General features: G+C 35.7%; 1 protein-coding gene across 12 annotated transcripts in view; it reads left to right on the forward strand.

The window, feature by feature from the left end:
* Positions 1-18,759, forward strand: part of RGS7 (regulator of G protein signaling 7) — a 550,220-nt gene extending 531,461 nt beyond the window's left edge. For all 12 annotated transcript variants that reach the window (XM_073899936.1, XM_073899935.1, XM_073899932.1 and 9 more), the window contains one exon: positions 18,071-18,759. Coding sequence is in view for 1 of the 12 variants with exons in the window: in XM_025877812.2 (XP_025733597.1) it covers positions 18,071-18,121 (51 nt within the window). In the remaining 11 variants the exon portion in view is untranslated. The remainder of the gene's footprint in view (positions 1-18,070) is intronic.
* The last annotated feature ends 255 nt before the right edge of the window (positions 18,760-19,014 follow it).

Here is a 19,014-nt window from a genome sequence, read left to right on the forward strand (position 1 = left end):
CAGAGAGTATTTGAAAGACTTTAAAAAGGAGTATATACTTTGAACATTCAATGTGATTGCACAAATTAAAGGGCTGGAAAATGAAGGACTCCAGAAATTAATCATTCTATAAACTTCACAAAATTTTGGCTGGCTCTATTGGAATCTCTGACCTTTAAAATAAAATTTTCCTAAACATGCCTCTTAAGTCACCATGGAAAGATAAAGACAATGTCTTTTTTTAAAAAGCCTTAAGATTTTGCTGGAGAAAGTAGACAGAGGCTGTTGCACAGTGCTGTGTGATGTTTAAGAATTATTCCAAATTCAGCCTTTTCTAACTCAATGCTGACAGAATATCTTTCTAAAGATTGGAACGGAAATTTCTGTGATCTAATTAAAAATAATAACAACACAAGGAAGATGAAAAAGGGAAGCGAAATGGTTGTCTTTCCTCCAACACCATCCCCAATTCTGACCAACTTCCCCAACTCTTAAAATAGCACCACATTGTCACACACTGCAAACTTTAAGATCGACAGGAAATAAGGGAAAGACAGGCTCAATCATCTACTGCCTTCAGTCAAAATTCATACAGGAAATGACTGCTATATTCCAGACATCGTGCTATGTCTTGGAAGTATGTAGAGGGTAGAGACCTTAATTGCTAAGGAGCCTGATGATATACACAAGATGTTGTGACACACAGGAGAAAGATAAACTATTTCTACTTGGTGTTGGGGTGGGGAGGGAGTGCCCAAAGGTAATGTCAGAATTCCCAGAGGAAGTTACACTTAACTAGACAAAGAGGATTTCACTAGGACAAGAAGGGCAACCATCCTTTTAAAGAGAAGGGGAGAAAAGGCTGGAATTACTGAAGAGAGAGAAGTTGAGTCACATTCATGCGTATGCACACAACATACTAAAAAGTTACAGATAATCTTCAGACACAGCCGTTCAGGGTTAGTTTTTTCCATCCAGGAAAACAAAAAGTAGTATTTGTCATTGAATATTTTGTTTCTGTCATACTCTCAAGAAACGGAATAAGGAAATTAGAAAGGCTCTCTGATTTCCTCAATAGGGTACCAACAATTATATTTATTTTATTAGTCATAAGAAGTAAATTTCTATCCTGAAAATTGTCTATATATAAAAATGAAAATGAATGTATTATACAACATTAAATCTTAGGATGGTCATTTCTATTTAAAATTCCCTTTAACTCTTCCTATTCTCATTTCTGTTTTATTTTTTTCCCGTGGTTCTATGTTGTTCCATGTTTATGATTACTTCTGGGGTCAGCAGGTGTGTGAGGCATCCTAAGTATTCACACAATAAATTGAATAGGGTATCTTTACAGGAGCAATAAAGTGATTCTAACACAAGATGAAGAATGAGTGATTTTATTATGATCAGGTAGACATAATGAAGGAAATATGGAGTTTAAATAAACATTTTAAAGGAGTCCTATGTGCAGGTTAGTCTGGTAAATACAGGGAGGCTATGGGACAGACGATTCAAGAAAGAAATGGAATAGGGAAAATATAGGTAAACAAGTATATAGACTATGAGAGGAACTGGGCAAAGTGAGATTATAATAGCTCATATTCATTGAGTGCCTGCCACTGGACCAGGCTCTGCACTAGGCACTTTATGTTACCTAACAATATAATCTGACCTTGCAACTTAAATATTACTATACTCATTGTATTATATTATTATATTCATTTTATAGGTGAGAAAACTGAAGAGTCAGAGGAGGTGCATAATTTGCCCAGAATCACACAGCTATTAAAGGAGCTGACACTGATCCAAAATTTATTTTGTTCCCAAATTCTTTCTTTCTCCATTGATCACCTTGTTCTTTAATATTCTTCCAAATGGTAGAAGATAAATAAATCCTGCCACCTGATGATATATACCTCTAGAGATATCTATTTATCATCTATCTATATACACACCTCTAGAGGTAGATAGGTAGAGAGATGATAGATAGATAGATAGATAGATAGATAGATAGATAGATGATAGATAGATAGATATAGAGATATATACCTCTAGAGTCTGAGTCCATTTCCAACCAGTGTCTATTTGTAGAAGTTTATTTCCATGTTCCAGCACAGTTATTTTCATAACCGGACTTATAAAAATGGTATTGCTGTTTCGTTTCACACAAGAATCAAAAATGTTTTGCTAGACAGTTCTTCCCAATACCATTGAAACTTCCATTGGTTACTGAGACTAATACGCTCTGGCCAGCACCTTAGAGAATAATTATAATAAACAGTTAACAGTTGCATGGCATTTTACAGTGTTCCAAAGACACTCATTCCTTTTTGCTTGTTTTGTTGTTGCTGTTTTACATACATGACAGTCTTGGGAGATGGCTAGGCAGGTGTCACCACCCTTTCACAAAATGAGCAAATTAAGGAATAGTGAGGTGAGGTTACTTTACCAGTGTCACCCAGTTGTTGAGTATTAGAGCCAGGACTGGAAACAAAGTTTTCTGACTTTAAATCCATTATTCTATTGATTACTCATTTTCCTTTCATTATGCCCAACACTGGAGGGATAAGAATAACTTACATTTGTGAAATATCTTCACCTTGCCCTGTTGTCTCAAGACATCTCATTTCCTGTGATTTACTTTTTTATTACTTTGTTTTCCTTGCCATCAGATAAGACCTCAAGGGCAAGGTCTTTCACGGTTTACTATGTTCTCTCATGCCTTTAAATGTTATTAAGTTGATGTCATTCTCTTTGACAAAGTTCATGTGCTGCACTAATTCTAACAGCTGTTTTCTTCCTCTGTCACCATCACCAAATCTGACACCATTTCTCCAACCACTAGTCTCATGGCATCTGTCCGCCACACAAACCTTAAGGAGAACAGACAGAAAATAAGAGGAAAAACAGGGTAGGAGGATTGATAGTCCATGCCTTCACCCAAAATTTATAAATCCTCATGTAAGCTGTACCACTCAGCTCCTCTCCTTAGTTTGCGTGAAGGGGAAATTAAATCAGCCTGGGTCTGGGCTAGAAAAGGAGAAATGAGAAATGGAGAGAGTGTTCATGTTGAACTCCCAGGAACTCACCTAATATAACCTCTTTTGGGGGAAAAAGCTTACCCTTTCTCAATGAAGCCCAGTATCTGCAGAGCTATAAAAGAATCAATAGAAAAGATATCATGACCATCTTGGTGTCCCATCTCTACAACTCTGGTACTTGTGCTAGTGCACTGGACTTGGAAGGTGTGTTCTGGAGATGGCCACAGATTACCAGAAGCTGTGGAAACTCTGTGGGAGAATTTTAACAAAAGCACTGAGTTGACTCTGAAATCACTTGATCTTTTGGGATGAAATCTTTATTTAACTCTATAATTGATTAGCATGCATATAGATAAGAACAATTATAAATATAAATCCTAAACTTGCTTGGAGTGTTAAAAAGTGTGAAAGATATAATACTTAGTTCTTTTAGAATGTTCTTTTCAGTTACACCTAATTAAATTCTTTTTTAAAAAATACAAATTCAGGTTTTTTTTCAGGATTTTAATTAAATTCTAGTTAGTTATTGTACGGTGTAATATTGGTTTCAGAAGTGGAGTTTAGTGACTCATCACTTACATATAACACCCAGTGCCCATCACAAGTGCCCTCTTTAGTACCCATCCCCTACACACCTTCCCTCCATCAACCCTCAGTTTGTTCTTTATAGTTAAGAGTCTCTTATGGTTTGTTTCCCTTTCTTTCTTTTTTTTTTTTTACCTTCCCCTGTGTTCATCTGTTTTGTTTCTTAAATTCCACATATGAATGAAATCATATAGTTTTTTTCTTCCTCTGACTTATTTCACTTAACATAATATACTCGGGCTCCATCCATGTCATTGCAAATGGCAAGACTCTATTCTTTTTGATGGCTGAATAATATTCCATCATCTTTATCCGTTCATCAGTCAATGGATATTTGGGCTCTTTCCTTAATTTTGCTATTGTTGATAATGCTGCTATAAACATCGGGGTATTTATCAGTATTTTTGTATCCTTTGGGTAAATACTTATTAGTGCAATTTCTGGGTCATAGGGTAGTATCCAAAATCTATAAAGAACTTACCAAACTCAATTCTCAAAAAATAAATAATCCAGTTAAGAAATGGGCAGAAGACATGAAGAGACATTTCTTCAAAGAAGACATCCAGATAGCTAACAGACACATGAAAAGATGCTCAGCATCACTCATCATAAGGGAAATACAAATCAAAACGATGACGAGATGCCACTTCACACCTGTCAAAATAGCTAAAATTAACACAGGAAACAATAGATGTAGGAGAGGATATGGAGAAAGGGGAACCCTCCTACACTGTTGGTGGGAATGCAAGCTGGAGCAGCCACTCTGGAAAACAGTATGGAGATTCCTCAAAAGCTAAACATCTAATTAAATTCTTTATCTGAGCCCATTATGGAGCTGCTGGTTAATACACCTCATGTAGATTTCATATAAGCAGCAAAATGTGGTAAAAAAAAGCCCAGGCCCGAAAGCTTGACATGTTAATATTTAGGTTTGACACCTAGTCCTATGCTTTCATGCCATATGAATTTTTAGAAACTGCTGAACCTCAGTTTCTTTATCTATAACCGTCCTAGCCAGGAGTAGTTTTAATTAGCAGTTTGCACAAACATATATATATATATATATAATATGTAAATACAATGGGGTTATACTTTAAATATGCTTTTGAAACATGTTTTATATTCTTAAGTTGCATCATAAATATCTTCCAGGTCATTTCATACTCTCTGACATAATTCTACTTATTCACTACCCAAAATTCCTCTGAATGGATATACCTGAAATTTATTTTCCAATCCTCTGTTGATGGACATTTACACTGTTCCTTCTTTATTTATGTTATAGATCAAAGTGTGATAAACATCCATCAAGTAAAATACTGATTTTTTTCTCATTATAAAAATTTAAATTGCTTGGTTAAGTGGAATGCAAAATTATAAAAGAGGTTTATTTATTTTTCCTTCTCTCTTATCTTTATATTTTTTCCTAATACAAGAGCACACACTAGAGGGAAAAATAACCTATTGTAAAAGGCAGGAATCAGACTTTGTATTCCTAATTTCTACACTGTGTTACACATAATAACAAGCCTCCCTCAATAATTAGTCCTCAATCTATGAAGAATTACAGTCACTTTCTGGGAGTCTTTCACTATATTTTTAAGATACCGTCAATGACTCTATGGATTGTTTCTAGTCCTGGTTAAATGATTTTTAACTTGGTTTTCATCAAATGTGAAATCTAGCATAAAATACTCCCTCTATACCCTAATAACCACCAGGATCGTACACTGAAACCACCCTGTCACTTCAGTATAACCCTATGAATAATAAAGATTCCAGACCAGCTGTGGGGCAATGCTAGGAGGAGTGCAATGCAATGTTAGCAGTATCTATTCATGTGGACATTGGCTCTGCTTAAGATTTAACCATAGCACTTCTGGTCAAGGGCTCTAGATTTTCCTATTTGAGTTTACAGGTACATTAGTGTAGATAAGCTTTGTTGGATCCTGAAGCACCTAAAGAGAAAATTTATAAACTTGTCGCTTGTCACTTGTTCATTTTTATTCACCATGAATAATACCAATAGAGAAAATTGACCTAGTAATCTAAGATCCACTCATTTGCTACATTTTAATCATTGTCTTTATGTACTGTTTTACTAGTTCTAGATTATTCATTCATTTAACATATATAAAGTTTTGACTATCCTACAGCCTGTCTTTACTCTCATTTCCCTTGATACCAATTTCTACCACAATAAAGTAGAGACAAACCTTAGAGTATTCAGAATGGTCATTTTCTAGATTGTTTTTATACTAATGAAGTTGCATTATAGTAAGACCTCCATGGAGTTAGTGAGATTTTTTATTTACATAAACATCCCTCATAATGAAGCAGACCATCTTCTTCACATAAACATCCATCATCGTAGGATTATGAACTGTGAGAAGGAAGGTTTTGATTTTATATCTGTTCACCTTTGAATTTACCTTAAGGAGAACTTCATGCATATTCTTTTCTGGTTGAGTTCTATAGACTTTGTTGCTTGAGATTACAGGTATGTTCATAGAGATCTGTGTTAGAAAATTCCTAGAGCATCTTAGGTAAGTATAATTTATAAACTGATCATTGGATTTCTCCACCATAAATATTACCAGTAAATACCTAAAATCGATCCACTCAAGGATGAACCATTTTTTCCTTTCTTCTCTTATCGACCTGAAACTCATCTCATTTATCATTTTGTTGTTGGCATATATAGCTATCCATCTTGTTTTACTGAAACTATTTGTGGTGATAACTTAGCTTAGAAAGCAATTTCAGGTTCCCTGCAGCATGATGTTAATTGGTTGGTGTTGAAATGTATCAGACTATGTAGCCTATTTCGTTTGGACAACAGATCTTTATTTTCCTGTAGTAGCATCATTAGTCCTTAAATTGCCACTCAAGTTCCATAAACTGTGGATTGATAGTGGTTTTTGGTCAGGGAGCATCCAATGCAACTGTGGAGGTTCCTAAGGAATGTTTTGAGGCTGCTGAGTAGAAAGTCCCCAGTGGGAAGCTTCCTCATTGCTAGTACATATGTCAGAGGCAGAAGTTTAATAGTATTTCCCAACACACTGTTTTAATGTACTGGAGGCCTTGGGTTCGCACCAGTGGTTACAAGGCCCCAGCTTCTTGTGTAGCTGAAAACCACCCTGGAGGCTCTATGTAACAAGTTTATAACCCAATAGTACTCATGTATCCGAGCACTATTGGATTCTTTTATCCAACAACAACAACAACAGTTATTAAACATCTACTATGGGTCAGATACTTTGCTCCCTATCTTAGAATACATACATAATAACCATAGCCATTCTGACATAGCCACTACTATTAGGAAGCTTACAGTTCATAACAGATAAGATATTAATAGAAATAACTACTTTTGGGATGCCATTAACTTGTGCACCTGAGTTGGTTCATTCCCAGAAAAGTTAACTATTCAATGAACAGAACTAACTTCCTACTAGCTTCCTGCTAGCTTACTTCATGTAAATCATGACAGTTTCTCTTAAAGCAACACAGAGTAGGCAGGGAAAAGAGTTAAGGCCTAAGCAAGAGACCTGCTTACTGGATAGGTGGGGCAATGGGCTCTGAAGGAGAGAGGACAAAGGTAGAACCAGAAAGAGTTCTGAGGACCCAACAAATGCAGCTGTGTTTCAGGCAAGGACTGCCATGAGGTCTGCAGTTAGAGGAGCATAGTTAAAAAGAAGGTAATCAAGGAGACACCTTGTATTCCGGGTCCACACACTGGGCCATCTTTATCCCTGCAGAAGATACAGGTAGAGAGCAAGTTGGGAGAACCTTGAGACAGGAGGACATGTTTGCAGGATCAGCAGCTGCCGTATGAATCCCACATTTGATGATAACAAGAACTTGGCCAGTAAATTAGAAGTACAGGTGGAAGAGTAGAACTTCTAGCAACAGTAAATCTACATATATGCTAGAACATTTTTGGACCAAGTTTGCTGGAAGAGTTAATAGTAGAAAAATGAACTTCAAACTGTCACAATTAAAAATTATAAGAGTTATAGGGCACCTGGGTGGCTCAGTTGGTTAAGCGTCTTAACTTTGGCTCAGGTCATGATCTTGAGGTCCTGGGATCAAGCCCCACATTGGGCTCACTGCTCAACGGGTAGTCTGCTTGTCCCTCTCTATCTCCCTCTGCCCCTGCCCCGCAATCATGCTCTCTCTCTCTCAAATAAATAAATAAAATCTTTTAAAAAAGAAATCGTAAGAGTTATATAATAGTTAATACATAATTTTACATTATCACTTTGATTTTATTTGAAGATATGTAAACTTGGAACATTACTCAAATATGATCTGAATCTTACCTTAAGTTACAGAATTGTAACTGAGGAAAGCAAGAGAATATGGAATGTTTCTGTGTGCTTATGTACTCAGCCTTACGATGTTTGGCACAGTGCTTGCCGATAGTCAACCAAATCTCAATTACCTCATTGAGTTAAATAGAATTGAATAGAATTACACAGATTTAAATAGAATTTGATCAGTGATCTAAAGGCAATATGTTTGCATATTCTTGCTATGAACTTGTTTTACATAGCTAGGAAAATACGAATGGAGCTTAAATTGATGAAGATTAGGCCTGTTATGTCTAAATTTAATTTCCACCAACAGCAGACTCATATGTTACTTATTTCTAGATAAAGACGTCACTACTAGGCAGCCCTATAACCCCATGTCTTCACCAAATCATCTGTTTATTCTTTTCACTTACCCATTCTAAAGCCACACGTACCACCATTATGTGTTTGTCAGTATTTCTTTATGAAAAATTTTCTGGAAAAGAAAGCCATTTTTATGCTGATGACCAGCCATGGGTGTGATTTTTACTTTTCCATATGTTTTGCTAGTGCTTAGAGGCAAAAAACTAAAATAAGCAATTTAAAACAGATAGACATTGTAATATAAATTACATACATGTTTATAGATATAGATACATATACCATAGTGCAAGCCCAGACTGGGCAAAATCCTATATCCTCTGCATTATGTGTGACATTTTGATGGCTGTTTTTTTCATTGCTGTTTTCAATGGCCAGGATCTGATAGTAATAAGAGCAAACATTGGACAACTCTAAATACAATACTTACACCTGTAATTTCAACCAGAAAATACCAATTTTAAGATAGCCTTGTGGTAGTTATTGGACGTTTAAAGCACCATTCCTAAACTATTATTTCTGGAGAAGAAAATTTCTGCTATTATTTTTTTGGTTCGTCAAGTCATTTCAATTTATTTGCTTTGATATTAAAGATTCTTTTCCCATCTATTTCATCAGCAAAAGAAAGATTACCCAGTAGACATGGCTGAGTTACAAAGGGGAATAACAAGCATCTCTTATCAAGACTATTCACTTGAAATATACTTATTAATATCTAGAAGGAACATATTTCTAATACCAGAAAGTAAAAGCTATCGGGAAGTTTTTATCTTTTCTAATTTTCAAAGTTGTCTTCAAGTTAATTTGGGGAGATACTGAGAAAGATGAATTTTTTGGAGCCTCCAAATTGAAAAGGAAAAATTTAGAAGCTGCAGTTCCCCAGGTCCAGTGTCTAGCCCATTGCGTGAATCTCTTCTGTGGACTCAGTGACAAGTAAGCATCTAGCATTTGCTGGCTCAGAAATTCCACAGATGTGGGACCCTTAGGTGGTGCAAACCTTCCATACTACCTTTTAGAAATCCATTTCCTATTTTCAGCATAATCTACTTTTCTCTAACTTCCATGTATTGACCCAAGTTCTGTCTCCAGAACCGGACAGAATAAAACGAACATTCATCTAGATCTAGACAGCTATCGAATTACTGGAAGGTGTGGTTACATCAACTCCCCTCAAGTGTTCTTTTTACTTCCTTTAGTTAAAATCTCTAATTCACTATTTTTCTGTGTGGTTCAACTACCCATATCCCATATCTCAAAATCACCAGGGACTTGGAAAACACAGATTCCATGACTTCATACCAGATAAACTGAGTCAGTCATTTTCTCTCCCCCTCTCTCTTCTTTTGCTCCCCCCATTTGCATTTGTTACAAACACATCAGAACAATAATGTTTAAGAACTGTGATCCAGATAGAAGCATTCCTACCTGACCCCTCCTTATCAGAGATCAATGGTTCTCACATTTGACTGCAGCAGAAACACCTGGTAAGACAGATTGCTAGATATCGCCACTCATGAGGTTTGATTAGTAGTTTTTTGGTAGGATCCAAGAATTTTCATTTTTAACTAATTCTTAAGTGGTACTGTTCCTACTGACTTTGAGACCATGCTCTGAAATCCACTGCCCTAGACCAACCGATGCTCTCCTCTCTCCACTGATAGATGCCAAGGGCACACCGGATGTCACAGCTCAGAGGCATCTCTCCAGTTGTGCCCACACCGTTTTGCAACCACCAGTTGAATTATAGGGTTAAGAGCCAATTGTCTTTGTTCCCATGTTCAGTTTATCATAACTGAATTGATAGTAATTACAAAAATTATTTAAATATATTAGCTGCTGAAAAAATTTGAGTATGAAAAGAAAAAAGACATTTCTATGAAAACTAAGTGGAACACCTAATAAGACTCAATAAAGTGAAGATGCCTTAAAAAATTGCTGTCAAATTAAATCTGAGAGAGGCTTGCTTCAGGAAAGTGTATTTCTAATGTTTTCTAACTTAATAATCTCCTGTTCTTTCATCATCTTAGTTGCTTACTTCCTACATTTGCTCCAATCTGTCAATAGTCCTCCAAAACATAACCGAACACAATACTCTAGATGTAACCCGACCAGCAGAGATTCGGAATATTGTCTTCCAATAGGAAAAGAAAAAAGAAGAAAGAACATGTCATGTAACTTTTACAAACCAGCCCGAAAATTGCCTCTGTTCCCCCACCCCAACTCACAGCAGCCATATCAAAATGTAGTCATTTGATAGGGTAACTGGGTGATGGACCTGAAAGAGGGCACGCGATGTATTGAGCACTGGGTGTTATATAAGACTGATGAATCACTGTACTCTTCCTCTGAAACTAATAATACACTATATGTTAATTGAATTTAAATTAAAAAAATGAAAAAAATTAAAAATGAAACTATAAACCCCTTGAAGGAAGAAACTACATCATTTTCATGGTTTATTTCCTTGCCTAATAGAACCTAGACACATAAATGCTCTCCTTATTAAAAAAAAAAAAAAAGAAAGAAAGAAGAGACAAACTAAAAAAACAGACTTTTACATATAGACAATAAACTGGTGGTTCCCAGAGGGGAGGTGGGTGGGGGGATGGGTGAAATAGCTGATGGGGATTAAGAGGACACTTAATCATGATGAGCCCTGAGTAATGTATAGAATTGTTGAATCATTCTATTGTACACCTGAGATTAATATAACACTGTATGTTAATTATTCCGGAATTTAAAAAATTAATTTTTTTAAATAAAATGTAGTTATTTGGGGATTAAACTTTTAAAAAACTTTTTTTTTTCTCATGAGTTCAGATGAGATCTCCTCGATCTTGTCTTTTGCTGCTAGAATTTTGATTTATTGTTTATTTATTTTAATCTAAGTTTGGTTCTTTATCCTTCTTTTCATTAAACTCTGTCTTGTGAGTTATAGCTTTACATAAGTTTTTAGAGTATTTCTTTGTTACCAGCCTTTTAACCAAGGTAATCAAACTTGCATCATACATACATTTTATCAGAACTACATCAGTTTAATGGTGAAAATAACTAATTAAAATGCCATAAAGAACAGAGAGGAAGGGGCATCTGGGTGGCCCAGTAGGTTAAGCGGCTGCCTTTGGCTCAGGTCACGATCCCAGGGTCCTGGGATTGAGCCGCATGTGGGGAACCTGCTTCTCCCTCTCCCTCCTGCTTGTGCTCTCTCTCTCTCTCAAATAAATAAAATCTTAAAAAAAAAAAAACAGAGAAGACAGATTTCTACTACTCCAATAACTAGCACATCTTGAAGATAGTTGTTTGTTTAGTTATGAACTTCACCCTTCTCTGTCTCAGCCACAGAGGTACCATGAAAGACCACTACACGTCTCACTCCCCAAACCTTCGTTACAGCAACCTCCTGTCCTCAGGTCTGGTAAACCTGTGAGGGTGTACATGACAAAGATCTAACATAGTTTACATGGGGAATAATTAGAAGAACAATATGCCATTAGAAAAATGAACAAAGCCTTTGAACAGTTTTAAAATGATGCAAATAGTCAATTAATACATGAGAGAACAAACAGAAAATCTATCTTCATTAATAGCAAAGTATAATTTAAAAAGCAACAAAATATCTTTTCCCTCCAAATAGGTTAGTTTTAATATAATATCTAGTGTGAGAAAAGGGGTAAGTAAATCATTGACTTCATACACTGTTAATAGGAATATGAATTGCTAAACACTATTTTTGAACAAGACTTTGCAGAATGTGTCAAAAGTTTCAAAAGTCTTCTTGCACTTTCAGTCAATAATTCAACTGCTAATAATTTAATCCTGAGAAAACCTACATGCATACAAGAATATTCATTGTATCATATAACTGCCAAATATAAAACACAGCCTTAATGTACAACAATTGTACATTATTACAATTTCTTAAATACATTAAGGTAGATCTACCTGGTGGAATATTATGCAGCTATTAAAAATTAGATTTTAGAGAAGTGGCTTTCATCTTTTTTTTATTGCCAACCACATTTGACATAGTAATGCATATGTGTTCATGTGTTTGTGTGTGTATATATATATATTGTATTACTATATAAACTGCTTGTGTGTGTGACAAAATAACATTCCAGAAACAGTACATTCTCTTATGTGTGGTGCACTTTGATATATTCCAAGCTATTCTATAATATTTAATTTTTCTCATAATGTTGGTAGCATCTATCTAAATTGATCTCCTTACCCACTAATGCAATGAATTTGAACAAAACATTATTTTAGAAAAAACATATAACATGAATAATTGATCAAAATATAATCACTTTAATATGTGTGTTACTCATAAGCCAACACTATGCACAGTATAATTTCAGTTTTGTAAAAAAATAAAATTAAAACTTTTTTTAAAAAAAGAATGATATATTAGTATGTAAATAACTGTATTCATGTAATGTTTATTTATTCCTTATATTTTTCTATGTTTTCCTCAATTTTTCTAATGGATATATGGTACTTTTATTTTAGGAAAATATTTTAAACTGAGGAAATGAAAGTATTTGGCTTTAGTCGTTCTTTCTCAATCCAAACAGGAAGCTAGTAATAGATACTTAAATGTAAATGTGTTCATAAACCCTCTCTTTTTAGTACATAATAATAGAATTTTTTCAGTCCTCCACATTATATACACCTGCTCCCAAACTAGCTATAGAATCCTTTTTCTTCCTTCTTTCCCTCCTTCCTTCCTTTCTTCTTCTCAATGATTTGAGCTTATCTATAACTTTCTAGGAAATGAGACTCTCCATAGTTTTGTTAAAATTATTCACACGTTCAGTAAATTCATCTGCAAGTTTACCCAGGAGAATTGGTTTCATTTCAAGCAGGGAGAGCTTTCCAAAATAAGAGTTAAACAGGCCCAGGTTCTGTCAGTCACTATTCAGGGTGTGACCAGGGTCCCCCATATCTCACTGCACTATGTCTTTCCTCCCTTAAGTCCAAAGTTAACCCAAGACATTTAAGTCTCATTACCTTAGTTTCTAGAAGCTTATTTTTAAAATTTCAGCCAAGGAACTCAACTCATGCAAAGAATCAAGTATGTATTAGGGGATTCTGTAATGTTAATGTTGTTTAACAGCTGTTGATTGTTTCACCAAGCCAATTGACTTGATGAGTCAGATGGCTTGTAAAGATGCTAGTTCTGATTCTATGGACAAGACAGTCCAGAGAGGGACTCACCTGAGGAGTTTAGGGGGCAGTTAGAAGGCTCTAGCAAGAACTTAGATAAGAAAGTCATCTTTGAAAAGTGGGTAGAATCTGAACAGGTATCTACCACCATGGTTAGGTGACCTAAACTGATAGAATATTAGGTGCAAACGCCAGCCAAAGAACCATTTTGTGGGGTGACGATAGGCAGTTTGAAAGGCCAGGAAAGCTAGATTATGAAGGCTTTTGGGATCCAGGAAAACGCAATGGTATTTGTAAGGGAAACAGGGCATTTTTCAACATGAGCGTAAAAGACCTGATAGTATCCTTAAGTTCTACGTCTCTAGTTGCACACCCTGTCTCTAGTCCAGCTGCATCACATTATCATCAAGCAGTCAGCTCCTCACCGTGTAGCAGTGGGGCTGCGTCTTTGCACAGACAACTGGGTCACGTACACCAGCAGACGCTCAGATGGCAAGACTTGCACATTCTTATCCTCAGTCCCTCACTATGGCCTCTGGAGCCTATAAGACATTCTAGAATGTACTTCTGAGTCCACAGAACACATTACAGACACGAGGGAATGACAGGAAACATACAAGTTGGAACTGTAAGAGAGTGCAAGAGTTAAGAGGTTACCTATTTTTTTAATCCAAAAGATGCTGAAAATCCCGCTACTTTTCTCTTTAAATTCTTTCATGGCTATCTTCTAAACATCCTATCCCTTCATTTCTTCTCAGTCTGTTTGGTGTCCTATAGGTCAAGAAAGACTGCTGTGTGTTTTTACAACAGTAATAGAACAAGTGGCTTAGTCACCCAAGCAAGTGTGGCTTCTCTCCACTCCCTTTATGGATTAGTGTCTGCAGGAAGAGAGAATGGAGAACGGCCTCCATCTTCCTAGTGCCCCAGGCTCTCAGACTGCAGCTACGAGCCTGGCTTTCCCGGCCATTTCTACCGACTCACAGCTCCCTATTGTCAACTTTCTGTTACTACTTTAAAAACAAGAAAGATTTTAAAAATCATGTAAAATTTATAACTATTGGTAGTTAGTTACCTTAGAGGAGCTAAGAACAAACACATAGGTTGCTTGTTCTGACTTTTTGGGGGGAGGAGGCGGATATTTTCCAAACTATAACAAAACCTCTATGGAGCACTTAAGAGGTGAAGTTTCACTGTGAGGGACCAGAAAACTCTCTTTGTGTATATGATTTTATGTGATAACTATATTGTAGATTAGGTAAGTGTTCTATATTCACTTAGATACCAGCAAAATCTGAGCTGTATTTTTGTCCTGAAACTGATTATGTGCTTCTTTTTTTAGCTTTTTGCTCATTAACTATCTATTACAAAATCTCATAGGATATTGAATTTTTGTTTTGTTTTGTTCTGAGTTCCTGTCTTTGTCTTTCTCTATGGATTGCTGTTTCCAGGATAATCCTTTTTCTTCAGAATCTGACAAGAAAGAGTATAAATGACATAACACATATATAGGGATTTGGTTAAAAATAAATATTATTCATATGGAATTCAGTTGTAAACAAGTTACCAGAATTAAGATTTTAGAACTTAACTGTAAAAATTTCTCAGATTCTTCAACTTGGAACAATTATGAAAAGTTAGTTGGCAGGGGCTGATTCCATACAGCCTCTGAGGAACTACACTAAAAAGGAGTTTTATAAAACAGCAGATATGTAAATACATCCTTTCCTACCTACAAGAAAAGATCAATATTCTTTTTAACTTAAGATTTTCCAATAGAGTGAGCAACATATTTCCTTGTGCACTAGGATAGTGCCAGTCTGTTTTTTCCCAGTATGTGAAAAAGGCAGGATTTTCACAGGGTTTGCAGATAGATCCCAATGATCTAGAGTTTCAAATTCACATGACTCACTGGGCACCCAGGCTATTTACTTTGATCCCAGACTGGGGCATGTAAACTTTTTTTTTTTCTGTTAGTTTTACCCAAATTTGCCTTTTAGTTTTCTCAGTGCACATAACAGATATCCTTATTACATATTTGGTAAGACCGTATCACACAAAATGTTTCATCATGTGACTGTTTCCCATCTCTGTTCATCTGTTTTCCTATTATCACAAATCCCCAGGTTGCCTGTGCTTTTCTATAGATTTCTGTGAATGAGTATTTTTTAATTATCTCCTAAGACAACAGTCTGTCAGGCTAACCTTGTACCTCACCCCCTTTTTAATGAAACCTATATCAGGCCAAGTACTAACAGCTTCAAGGAAGTTTCAAAAATCTGTAGAAAGAGAGCCGTGTTAATATTTATTAGATTTAGAAAGATGACAATAATTTTCACAGTCCAAATAAAAAATGATTATATGAGTTTCAAATGACTTTCTATTTCAACGTGACTATTTCATTCTTCTTCCCAGCAGTTTTTAACAAATCACACTAATCTGCAGTTTTAAGAGTAATAATTTTACATTAGAATCTTTCCCCTTCTCTGCCATACAAGCATTCACTCTTATGCCTCAACCAATATGGCATTTTCTCCATCCCACATTTGCCTTAGAAACAGTAAGCCCTTTTGAAAAATACATTATTCAGCCTCAGAATAAATATATATAAATTCATGTACACACTAATATTAATAGCACAAGAAATGAATACAATAGTAAATGTAGGCGATAGTGTGGTCTTCAAGTATAGAAAGGTAACTTTTAGATTCCAACATTATTTGATCAATCTATTGCCCAGATTTGGGATGGAAAAGCAATATAATTTTAGATTCCAATTCATTAGCAACTTTATGCCCTTTTAAAGTCGGAATAGACGAGGCACCTGGGTGGCTCAGTCATTAAGCATCTGCCTTCAGCTCAGGTCATGATCCTAGGGTCCTGGGATCGAGCCCCACATCGGGCTCCCTGCTCAGCGGGAAGTCTGCTTCTCCCTCTCCCACTCCCCCTGCTTGTGTTCCCTCTCTCGCTGTCTCTCTCTCTGTCAAATAAATAAATAAAATCTTTAAAAAAAAATAAAGTCAGAATAGACTTTGGGTGTCAGTGTCCTAATGAGAAAGCATTTAACAATAAAAACAATAATAGTAATAACATGATGAGATAATAGCCAACATAAACTTAGTACATGGAATGTTCCAAGAATAGTTCTAAACAATTTAGTTTCATTCTTCTTCAGAAAAAGCTTTTAAATAGGTACTGTGATTATCCCCATTTTACAGATGAGAAAACAAGCACGGAAAGGGTGGCAAGAAGGAGCAAAACGTATCTTGTTTATAAGGCCAATGTATAATGTAAAGTAGGGTGTCTTGTTAACAAACTGCTTTTTCTTTTCTTTTTATTCCTGCCATAAAGTGACTAAAGTATAGTCAGCGGGAAGGCATCTTCTACGATTAGTTGCTAGATGCTAAGTTTTGAACCCTTTTCCCCAATTAAAAGAAAATGGTGCCTGATTTTCCATTGCTGCTGTCCATGTCAGCCACAGGGCTCTTTTCAGTTACTGTGAAGTGTGTAAAGAAAGCTTGATTTTGAAATTATTGATCATTTCTTAAACCTGTTGCTCTTTTCCCAAAAGATGGCCATGGGTGATAATTTCTCTCCCAACACCACATTGCCTTTTATCAAACTCTGATCCATATTAGGTAGTAAATCAAGACTACTGTTATGACTAATTTATTACTAAAGTATTATATTTCTCAAATTATCTTTTGGCCTTACCTTATTATTTTATACTCTGAAAAAGACAAATTCCATTCAAATAAGTGGACCACCTTATTTTTATTGCTAGAACATACAAAATGAGAGATGAAACAGAAACCACCAATTGACAATCTGCAACTCTGATCAGAAATTTCAAATATTTTTTATCTCTCCAGGGTACTAGTATTAACAGGGACAGTGCTGGCTTTCAAGATTTCCAAAAAGTGAATATGTACTCTAGGTATTAACACAATATATGGAATCAGAATATATGGGATTTTTATGGGGTTGGGGTTGGAGGAAATCAGGTGGAAAAGGATAGGGAGATGTCTGGTTTGAAGTAAGGAGCAAATAGACTTTTATCTGTAGATGTATAATTGGCATCTTTTTCTCCATTACCATATAGGACAGGGGACAGACTCAATCTTGAGTTTCTACCAATTACGCCTTTAAAAATGAATTTTGTTTAATTAAATCATATCCTCTGCATATCTAGATATTTATAAACATGACATTAATTCCAGCAATTGAACAAGAATGCATTCACATTGCTACCTTTCAGGGCAATTTACTAAGGTTTCTTTTAACATGTTTATAACCAGTTGCAAATCTAGGTGTTGCATCATTGCTACGCCTTGATGAAACGTTTATGGACATGTTTTATTATTTGCTAATCTGTGCTGTGAACCCATCAGTCTGTTTGCAGTGGGGAGGAAGTGGGTAGAGGGGTGGGAGGGTGGAAGAGGGGCAGATCATTTTGTTTGATGTGTTGGTGGAGGGAGGAAGTTTGAACTAAGATGTACCTAAAGGGTTCTGTTTTGACCCATGCACAAAAATCAGCTGCAATAAATAAATGCTGCTCATAGCAAGTTTTCAGTGATCATACTGTTTTTTTTTCCTGTGTTTTATATTTTTTCTCAGGGGAAATCTCTCACGTCAAAGAGGTTAACAAGCCTCGTTCAGTCTTACTAAAAGGATCATCTTGTAGCATGGAAGCAGACTGGAGTCATTGCATATACTTTGTAGCTCTTTGTTGTTACCTGGAGCAGAGGACATTAGACCAAGATGTTGCATGAGCAAAGGACCTGAATTGTTCTCTCTTTGTGTACATTAAGGCATTGCCATCTCAAGTGACTCTACCATCTTGATGCCTCCATTTCAAAATGTTGTCTGCTTACTTTCTCCTTGTACTAAGCTGGATCTGTGTCTTTTCCTTTTTAACAAGTTCAAGTGAAGTAAACCTTTTTTTTTTTTCATCTCTTTCTCTTAAGGCTTTTGCTAGACACACAGTTCACTGAAAATTCACTCAGTCAAAAACTGGAAGAATTGTAAAAAATATATATATATATCAATAAGCATACATATGGCTTCACATTTATTAAACAATAAATTAGCACAGAAAGTTTCATTTCACCAATGTGTTCATAGTCAGAAACAAGCTCATGTCTTTGTCTGTTGTCTGTACATTTTCGGTTAATGTTTCTTGCATTTATTTTTATACCATATTTAAATAAGAAACACCTTTTACTCCAAATGTATTAAAGTTGATCCCTTCTCTGTAAATTTGTGTATGTTTATATTGTTGTTTTAACTTTCATTAAAAGATGCAGAATCTCGTTGTTTTTGTAACTTTTGACTTCTGCATGCTGACAGAAAATGCTGAGAAAGCATCCACAAATGTAGACTTGCAGTTTTAAGATATCACCCTGCATGTTTATTCAAGGCAAGCTTAGATGGCACAGTAGTCAGGAGCTGACAGAAAGTGTTTCATCTGGGGCCTAATCCAGGACCAGGAAGATGCTTTTTCTTCCATTCAAGAGCAATACAAATTGGCCTTCCACATTTTTAGAGCTATTTCACAGGCC

Source organism: Callorhinus ursinus, unplaced genomic scaffold, assembly GCF_003265705.2.
Source record: "Callorhinus ursinus isolate GAN/ISIS: 27379988/994484 unplaced genomic scaffold, GSC_fseal_2.0 scaffold13, whole genome shotgun sequence".
NCBI lineage: Eukaryota > Metazoa > Chordata > Mammalia > Carnivora > Otariidae > Callorhinus > Callorhinus ursinus.